This window comes from Abrus precatorius, unplaced genomic scaffold (genome assembly GCF_003935025.1).
Source record: "Abrus precatorius isolate BTA unplaced genomic scaffold, Abrus_2018 Scaffold10, whole genome shotgun sequence".
NCBI classification, from domain to species: domain Eukaryota; kingdom Viridiplantae; phylum Streptophyta; class Magnoliopsida; order Fabales; family Fabaceae; genus Abrus; species Abrus precatorius.
Window position 1 is genome coordinate 4583457 of NW_020874292.1, and position 10297 is coordinate 4593753.

The 10297-nt window shown below is 34.5% G+C and overlaps 1 protein-coding gene across 1 annotated transcript; it reads left to right on the forward strand.

The window, feature by feature from the left end:
* The first annotated feature begins 242 nt into the window (after positions 1-242).
* Positions 243-10081, forward strand: LOC113852526 (acyl-coenzyme A thioesterase 13-like). Its single transcript, XM_027482828.1, has 3 exons — positions 243-532; positions 601-750; positions 9713-10081. Exons 1-3 carry the CDS (start codon positions 362-364, stop codon positions 9854-9856), a joined length of 465 nt encoding a protein of 154 aa, XP_027338629.1. The 5' UTR covers positions 243-361; the 3' UTR covers positions 9857-10081.
* The last annotated feature ends 216 nt before the right edge of the window (positions 10082-10297 follow it).

Sequence of the window (10297 nt, forward strand, 5' to 3'; positions counted from 1 at the left end):
TATTAAAGGCTAATTTTCATTTTTTATATATTTAAATAATATTTCAAATTATTAAATTAAGATTTTTAAAATTAAAAATAAATAAATATATGTTACAATAAGTATATGTCAAATTAAATTATATAAATAAATATAAAAAATGATAAATTATTAATAAAGAGAATATAAAATATAATTTATAAGTAACTTATTTTAAAAAAATAAAATAAGAAATAAAATAGAAGAATCATAAATTTGTGGAGAAGAAAAGAAAAATTCCAAACACGAAAAGCAAACAAGAAAATTTGAGAGAGGGGGTCGGTTCAATTTATCTAAGAATGAAATGAAGAGGTGAGTGAGTGAGTGAGTGAGAGAAGTGAAAATGGATTTGGAATCAGTGAAGAAGTACCTGGAGAAAGGAGGAGAAACAGCATCGATGGTTGATCAATTGCCTCCGAGGTTTCTAGAACCCTTAATAATGAATTCCCTTCGGGTCGATAGAATCGAGCCTGGGCGCGTCGTTTGTTCCATGAAGATACCTCCACGTTTACTCGTACACTTCTTCTTCTATTTTTATTTATTTATTTATTTATGTTTTATGGATTTTATTTGTTTGCATAGAATTCCGGGAACTCGTTACATGGTGGTGCCACCGCTGCGCTGGTGGACGTGGTGGGTTCCGCTGCTATTCCCACCGTTGGATATTCAGCTGCCAATACGGGGGTTTCCGTTGAGATTAATGTTTCTTACTTAGATGCTGCCTACGCCGATGTACGTCACTATCTTATTTCCATTCTTTAATTGATAAATGAATGATCGCTATGGGGTCGGTTTGGACAATTGGTTTCATTTTCATCCCTATATTTGCTCTTGTTCCTTTTTGACTGCAAATCACTGATTTTGAACTGAAATCTGCTGGGTATCTTCCATTTTCGAGTAATAATTTTGATAGTATCTTGAAAAGAACTTTGACTCGTGCAAATAATTTATAACTTCCGTAAACTCTTTTAGATATTTCAATAAGCTTTTCGGGATAACTTATTATAGCTCTTTCCAACTTATTCTAAGAAGTTTTATGATCAAGTTTACTACATAAGCCCTTATATAAATGGATAAATGCTTAATTAATTTGTGTTCTCAAACGCTCATTTAAGAGACTTTTGATAGAGCTTGTGAAAATAATATATTATTTTTTTAGGTTTTTTTCTTATTTAATAAGTTTCTTTGCATAACTTATCAAAATAAGTTCTTTTTAACGTCATAAACTCTTATGTGATAAGAGTTTATTAAATAAGCACTTAGTAAGTTGACTACCTACATACACTCAGTAAATGAGAGAAAAAGGATATGGATTTTGACTTTTTGGAATTTTGATGCTAAAATGTAGAGTTTTAAATCAAATATTTTGCTCATGTTTTAGACTTGGCCACCTTAACTTTTCTTGTCCTTGTGATTTGAGAAAGATATATTATTACGTAATAAATAAAAAACACTTTTTTTTCCCCTTTTTTAATATTGGGGAGGGACATGGTGGTGTTTGGCATTAACATTTTGTTCATCATATCCAAACGTGTTGTTGGAGGATTTTATTGGTTGACATTCTCTTTAAACTATTACAATGCCTAATGATTTTGTCGATATCGCTCCTTTCAAGTTTTGACATGACGTAATTCATGACAATCTGAAAAAATTGAAGGCCTTAGTTGAAAAACTAACCACTGAAAAAGGAGGTAAAAACTAACTAACTAGCAACCACTAGCTAACCAACTAACTGACTAACTAATTACACCAGTTAACATCCCTCCTTAAGCTGGAATTTGTATACCCAACCTTCCAAGCTTGGAAATACAATTGTTAAAGAGAGAAGGAGAAAAAGCTTTGGTTAAAATGTCTGCTATTTGATCTTTGGAGGAAATGGGTAACAAGTGAAGGAAACTAATTTATACCTAATCATGAGTGATAGTCAATTTCAATGTGTTATGTCCTCTCACAGAAGACAAGATTGGTAGCTATATGAAGTGCAGATTGGTTATCACAAAACATGTTGACAGGTTTGGAATGAGTGAGTCCAAAATTCTTGAAAAGGTAAGTGATCCATATGCTTCACAAGTGGCAAGAGCCATAGCTCTATATTTTGCCTCAAAGGGGATATGGAGATGGTTGGTTGTTTCTTGGACTTATAGGATATTAGAGATGATCCAAGGAAGAAACAAAAACTAGTCACTAATTTTCTAGTGTGTGGACAGGCACCCCAATCTGAATTAGTGAAGCAAGTAAGGCTGAAATCCGAGTTAGTAGGGAAGAAAAGTCCTTTTGCTGGATTACCCTTTATATATTTCAGTATCCTAAGGGCTACATGGAAATGAACAGTTGGTGGGTTGGAAAAGTATTAACTTAGCTTGCTAACAGCAAAGCTAGTGTCAGATCTGGAATTTGTCAAGTAAATTAATTTGCCTGGCAACCTTCTATAGCATGTAACATCATGATAAGGAGGTCCAGGATAATGCTGAATTTTTAAAGTGTTATCCATAGGAGTGGAGCATGGCTTTGAAGCTAAAAGTCCTGTGTCTTAGAGCATATCCAAGGCATATTTTCACTGATACAAGCAGATCCCTTTGGCAGATCTGGCAACCTCTAAATATAAGGAAGAACTTGAGGCTTCTAAGGTCTTTAATTCCAAATTTTGTGTCTAGAAAGAGTTTGACATTCTGAATTTCATAGATCGTTCCCTGCTAGAACTAGATTATCCACATAAGCCAGGATGACAGCGAAACCTACAGTGGTATGCTTGGTGAACAATGCGTAATAAGACTTGGATTGTATATATCCAGAGTCCATAAGAATCTTAGTAAGTTTCAGATTCCATTGCATGCTAGCTTGCTTGATGCCATATAAGGACTTGGTAAGTTTGCACACTAACTTAGAATTTTAAACCTGTAATCCATCTAGTGGCTCCATATATACTTCTTCTGCAAGATCATCATGAATAAAAGCCATGTTTACATCAAGCTAATGCAGATGCCATTGGTGTTTAAGAGACAACAATACTCTGATGGTTGTCATTTTCACCATTGGACTGAAGTTGTCCAAGAAATCAATGCCGGTTGTTTGAGTGTACCCTTTTGCCACTTGTTTTTTTTTTTTTTTTTTTTTTCCAATGGAACCATTGGCCTTGTGCTTTACTTTGAAGATCCATTTGCATCTAATAGGTTTCTTCCCATCGGAAAGAGTAGTGAGTGTCCAAGTCTGATTTTTAATCAAGGCCTGCAATTCATCCTGGATAACATCTTTCTCGCAATCATGTAGGATGGCCTCTTGGTATTGCTGAGGTTCATCTGTGGAAGAGATGTTTAAGGAGTAGTATTTACGTGAAGGTGATAAAGATTTACAAGAGAGGTAATGAGAAAAAGGATACCTATCAGTATTTAAAGATGAAGATGCATTAGAGGTCGCCAATGTGCAATGATAGTCCCTTAGGCAATTGGGAGGTCTCTTCCTCTTCAAGAATGTCTTAATGGTGGATAGAGATCTTGTGTTTCCCTTTCTTGATTGTTATGATTATGATGAGTTTCAATTTCTATGGCAGTTGTTAAGGGGAGAAAGTGTTTGAGGGATTGTTTGATGTGGTGCTAGTGAAAGGAAATCATTAAGAATATTGTTTTGAAGTTTAGGGAAAACTTGCTCATAAAACTGGACATGTCTATATATGAAAACTCTTATGAGTTTTCAAATTATACAATATATATCCTTTGATCCTAGATTTAAAACTTAAGAAATCACATCTTCTTGCTCTATTATCTATTTTTTTTTTTTTTGTGATATGTCAATGAAGCATAAACATCCAAAGACTTTTAGGTGTGATATGTCAGGTGATTCATTGTTTAAGACTTGATATGGAGATTGATTAAAAAGTAATGGTAATGGTATTCTATTTATTAAATGTACAACATGAGTACATGCATAGTTCCAAAATTATTTTGGTAAACTTTATTGAAAAAGGAGTGATCTAGTGACAACCAATGTGTTGATGTTTTCTTTCAACTAAACCATTTTGCTGTAGTGTTTTTTTACATAGGATTTCTTGTTTTGGGTGAATGATACCCTTGAGAACATACAAATTTACAAGATTAAACTCAACTCCATTATCTGTCCTAATTATTCTAATCTTTTTATTGAATTGTGTTTCAACTAAAGATACAAATTCAGCCACAAGGTTTTCAGTTTTAGACTTATGTTTCTGTTAAGATAAGAGAAAACAAGAAGGCATGAGAGGAATTCCGTGTGTCTCAATTACACCAAGGAATGTATATTTATATTGATAATGAAAATCATAATCATAGCTACAAAATTAAGGACAAATATACCGTTACCAAATTACTATAATTATACAAATATTATTTTCTTAAATAATATCTTTAACACTCCGTCTCAAGTTGGAGCATATAAATCATATGCACTAAGTTTGTCATATATGTACTGAATACGGGAACTCCTTAAAGACTTTGTGAATATATCTGTTAGTTGATCATTTGAATTGACAAAACTTGTGATAGCTTCGGATAAGATCTTTTCACAAAGGAAGTGACAAATAATCTCAATATGTTTCGTTTGTTCATGAAAGACTGGATTTGAGACAATGTGCAAGGCTGTTTGGTTATCACAAATGAGTGTCATTTGTGTATCTTCTCCAAATCTCAATTCTTTAAGTAGTTGTTTCAGCCATGTAAGTTTATATGTGGACCTCTTATCATGAGAGCTTACATATTTTGCTTCTTACTCTTCCAGAAAATTAGATTACCTCCAATTAAAACACAATAGCCAGAGATGGACCTCTTATCATGAGAGCCTACGTAACTTGCATCAAAATATCTAACAATCTTATCATGACTCTTATCTTCGTACATGAGACCTTTTCTTGGAGCACCTTTGATATACTTTAAGATGCAAATCAATGCATTCCAATGTCCTTCACAGGAGGCGTTCAAGAATTGACTTACCACACTAACAGCAAAAGAAATGTCGGGTCGAGTAATTGTGAGGTAATTTAGTTTACCAACCAATTTTCTATACTATTATGGGTCAACAAAGGCTCTTCCTGATTTGGTAGAAGTTTAGAATTAGGATCCATAGGAGTGTATCTATAGATTTGGCCCCTATTAAACCTGTTTCCTCCAATATATTCAATGCATACTTCCTTCCTTTGAGAAATTACAATACCATATTTGGATTGTACCACCTCTATTCCCAAGAAATATCAAAATTTTTCAAGGTCTTTTATTTGAAAATGGTGACATAAGTGGTTCTTCAACTGTGTAATGCCATGATAGTCACTGTCAATGATAATAATATCTTCCACATACACAATCAAATAAATGCATCTTGTGGCTGAGTGGTGATGATAAAAAACTGAGTGATTAACTTCACTTTGAATCATCCCAAACTGTTAGACAACGATGCTGAATCTACCAAATCAAGCTCTTGGAGACTATTTAAGACCATACAAGGATTTCCAAAGACGACAAACTAATCTTGTAGGCTCCCTTGAGCAACAAAACCAGGAGGTTGCTCCATATAAACTTTCTCAGCAAGGTCGCCATGAAAGAATGCATTCACCATAATCCAAGCCAAAGATCTGAGTATAACTTTTTGCCATAAGACGAGCTTTAAGGTGATTCATTTGACCATCAGGACCCACTTTGACAGTGTATATCCACCTGCAACCAACAATAGAATTACCTGAAGGAAGAGAAACAAGGTCCCAAGTACCACTGCTGTGAAGCGCACACATTTCATCAAACATTGCTTGACGCCAAGTGGGATGTGAGAGAGCTTATGTTGTATTCTTACAAATAGAAACAAAGGAAAAAGAAGAAAGACACATATATTGGGAAGAAGATAGACGATGATATAATAAAGTAGCATAATGAGGAGAAGGGTTACGAGTGAAACGTATACTTTTTCAAAGTGCAACAGGGAGATCAGGTTCAAGTGATAATGCCAGAGGAGGCACATGTGTTGGAACTGGCAGAGGGTCACATGGTATGTCAACAGTGGACAAAGGTGGCCGACAATGGTACACTTGTAACGAATGTAGAAGAGGGTCATCAATAAGAGGTGTGATCTCTAGTGGGTGAAAAACAACCGGAACTAGTGATGAATGTATGACAGACTCTGGTTCTAACTCAAACACTGTAGGAGAACTAAAAAAGAGAACATACTCAAATAAAGTAACATTAGCAAATATAAAATAATGTTTAAGAGTTGAAAAGTAACACTTGTAACCTTTTTGAGAATGGCTATAACCAAGAAAAATACATCTGTGGGCATGAGGAGAGAGTTTGTCATTAATTAGACTATGATTATGTACAAAGCATGTGGATCCAAACACACGGAGAGGCATAGAATGCAAAGGCTGTTTAGGAAACAAGATAGTGTGGTACCTGGTTATGGAGAACAGAAGAAGGCAACTGATTGATAAGCTAACAAGCTGTTAAGATGGCATCTCCCCAAAAACGATGTAGGATTCAACTATGTAAGAGTAGAGTGCAAGTAGTTTTAACAAGGTGTCTGTTTTTCCTTTCAGCAACCTCATTTTGTTGAGGAGTGTGAGCACAAGAAGTTTGATGAAGTATGCCATTAGACGCCATGAAATTTTGAAAAGAATGTGACAAGTACTCCTTAGCATTGTCACTGCACAAAGTGCGAATTGGAAGACTAAATTGAACTCTAATTTCATTAAAAAAAAATTGAAAAATAGAAAATAATTCAAAATGATTTTTCATTAAAAATAATCATGTACAACAAGATTAATCATCAATAAAAGTAACAAAATACCTAAAATTTAAAATAGAAGATCCCAAACATCAGAATGAATCAAACTAAAAGAAAATGTGGCTTGCTTATTTTCACGACTTAGAAAGGAACTATAGACATGATTTTCTAGTTGACACGACTCATAAGAAAATATAAATAACTGAGAGAGGCTTGACACTAATAGTTGTAGTTTTTAAAGACTTAAATGTCCCAACCTAGCATGCAAAAGAAGAGAGGAATCCACCGTCGAACCAGCATGTGTGAGGGGTTGGAGTTGATAAAGTCCATGTGACTCACAACTGGTGCCAATCATTTGTCCCGTCGTTCAGTCCTTGAGAAAAACAGAATCTTTAGTAGAGGAGACAACACAATTAAGTATGCGAGTGAGCTCTTGATACCATGTTAATGAGAGAGAACAAGAAGGCATAAGAGGAATTACGTGTGTTTCAACTATACCACGGGATATATATATATATATATATTGATAACGAGAATCGTAATCATAGCTACAAAATTAAAGACCAATGTACGGTTACCTAATTACTATAATTATATAGATATTATTTCCCTAAATAATATATTTAACAGATACTATTTTCTTAGATAATATATTTACATATATTTAACAGTTTCATAGAGTATATCCAAGTGAATCTAGCTTTATGTTCAACTATAGCTGAGAAGTATCTATGTCCATGCATGGAAGGAGTGGCAATGGGACTTTGGATGATATCTATATGAACGAGTTCAAAAATTTCAGAATTCACAATTTCATCAACATTAAAGGATGTCTTCTTTTGTTTTGACATGGACATTTTTCACATTTTCAACAAAAGGGAAAATGTTTTTGCATCATACACATTCTTTCATGAGAGAAGTGCCCTAGCCTGAGATGCCAAAGATTATTTTACTAGCGTGAAAATTATTTACATGATGATATTCACCATGTTGTAAAGGGGAAACATTCATTGCATATAAGTCTGATTTCAACTCAGCTGCACCAATCATCTTCTATGTATTGTAATCCTGAATCGGACAAACTACATCAGAAAAGAGTAACTTGCAAGAAAGGGTTTTGGTTAATTTTGATACTGAAATTATATTCAACGTGAAGCTAGGGATGTATAAGACATTTGTCAAGTAAAAGGATTCTGAGGAAAAAAATAGTTCCACTGAAACTAGTTTAGACATTGCTGCCATTTGGCAGTTTTATGTGAATTGGCTTGATAAGTTTATGACAATGAAAAAAGCTTAATGAATTGCACACCTGGTTTGTGGCACCTATGTCTGTGACCCAGGAACTTTTATGAAAGGAATATACAGGTTGTAAACATACTTGAGGGTTTTTGATTATTTGATACACTTATGAATTGATTAATTCCATGATTTCCATGACTATTTGATAGCTGAAGTAATGCTAACAAGGCTTGATGCTGTTTTGGAGTAAAACTCGAACTAGAACACTCTCCAATCTCCTTTTGAGAAGTGATGCTTTTCTTTTTATCAAAGTTCTCATCTTCTTCTTGACCAATACAATTATTCACAACATATTCCTTCTTCATATTGGGTGGATACCCATGTTTTTTGTGACGTGTCCACTTTGTGACCACTCCTCCCACGGTGTGAGCACTGCTTGTAGGTTCTACCTCCCTTGCCTCTTCCTGCAGGATAGTATTGCTGGCCTCTGCCACCTCTACCCGCAAAACTTCTTCCAGCATTGTTGAAGGATGCAAGGGCTTGTGATTCCTCCAACACCAATCCAAACTATCTTTCTTGCCAGAAAACTCTATTGATCGATGGTAGAGGGTCCATGATCATTATTTGGGATCTAACTCCTGAGTATTGGTCATTGAAACCTTTCAAGAACCTTATAAGATAATCTCCTTCACCATATTTCTTGCTTGGGGAAATCAAATTGCATGAGCACTTGACCTCACAACTGCATTTGGGAATAGGTCAAAAATTCTCAAACTCTTGTCATAGACTCTTCAGCTGAGTAAAATATGCAGTAATTGATGAAATTCCTTGTTTCAATGAATAAATTTCTTTCTGTAACGAAATTCTGAAAAATCTCCTTGGTAGTAATACCTTTCTTTTAGGTCATTCTGAAATTCTGAAGCAAGCTCCAACCATAGAACACACTGCGCAATTGACGGCTCCAAAGATTGTGTGAGCCATGACAAAACCATAGTATTGCAATGATTTTGCTGAAAAAATTGGATCACCAATTTCTGGCTTAGGCAATTCTTCATTCACAAAGTGAAGTTTGTTCTTGGATTTCAAAGCCATCATCATAGCACGTGACCAAGGATGATAATTCGAGCCATTTAATTTGACTGATACAATCGAATTTCCTGGTTCTTGTTTGGATGCAAATAATAGGGGTTTCCAAGATCAATGGTTGACGCTGCCATCAAGGTCAATCAAGCAACAAATATCAAAAGAGAATTGAGATCAAAAGCGATTGAGAGAGAAAACAAGAGAATGAAAGAGAGAGAAAGTTTGAATGATACCAAACTCAGAGAGGAGCAGCAGAGCCCCCGTAGAAAAAGGGGCTCGGATACCATGTCAAAGGACAGAGTCAAGAAGGAAGATGAACTGTAGAATTTTTCATGCATTGAATTAACAATCAGCCAACAATTTACAGAAAAGATTTTCTCATTCATTCTCTTAGAACATGAACAAAGACTAGTGTCTTTTATAGATGAGAAAGACATTGAAAAACTAAATGCTATGAGCTGAAGAACTAACCACCGAAAAAGGAGGGAAAAACTAACTAGCAACCACCAGCTAATCAACTAACTAATTACAAATTAAATGATTAATTACACCTGTTATCAGTAGAATGTTGCAGATTCTTTTAATGATTTATGATATTGGATTTTGTGTTTAATGCAAGATATTTCCAATGTTATGTTAGGAGGAGATAGAGATTGAGGCCAGGGTTCTGCGTGTGGGGAAGGCTGTTGCTGTTATCAGTGTGGAGTTCAGAAAGAAAAAGACTGGCAAAGTTTTTGCCCAGGGGCGTCATACCAAATTTCTTTCTTTTACTAGTAAAATGTGAAAGGCACTGAAGGGGTTCTATGTTGGGTCACCTTTGTATCTGGCATATATATATATATATATAGATTTTCCTTCTTATTAAGTTTTCAGCATCTCCAGCAGTTTCTACATGTGGCATGTTACCTTGAATTTTCTGTACAAATTCTTATTCATGTACAGGGGCAGCTGCTCCTTATTGTTAAGTGAAGAGGCCATGTTTTCTAGTTCCCCATAATTGTCCTCTACTTTCTAATTCCTAATGTTAAAATATATGTATTTGACCTTGCAAAGTAATTATTACTTAAACCTTCATCTAATGATGAATTTATTTAAGATGAAAAATAATTTATTTAAGACATTGGTTAAATATGAAATAAAATTGTTACTAATACAATTTTTCTGTGTTTTCTAATATATTTATACTGCTTAATTTTTTTATTTATTGACTTAGTATTGTTTGAGA

Bases quoted from the DNA above. Each gene is read 5' to 3' on its own strand.
- LOC113852526 (XM_027482828.1), top strand. From the start codon at position 362: ATGGATTTGGAATCAGTGAAGAAGTACCTGGAGAAAGGAGGAGAAACA. The intron at 533-600 runs GTACACTTCTTC...TTGTTTGCATAG, and splicing joins AGATACCTCCACGTTTACTC to AATTCCGGGAACTCGTTACA. The intron at 751-9,712 runs GTACGTCACTAT...ATGTTATGTTAG, and splicing joins TAGATGCTGCCTACGCCGAT to GAGGAGATAGAGATTGAGGC.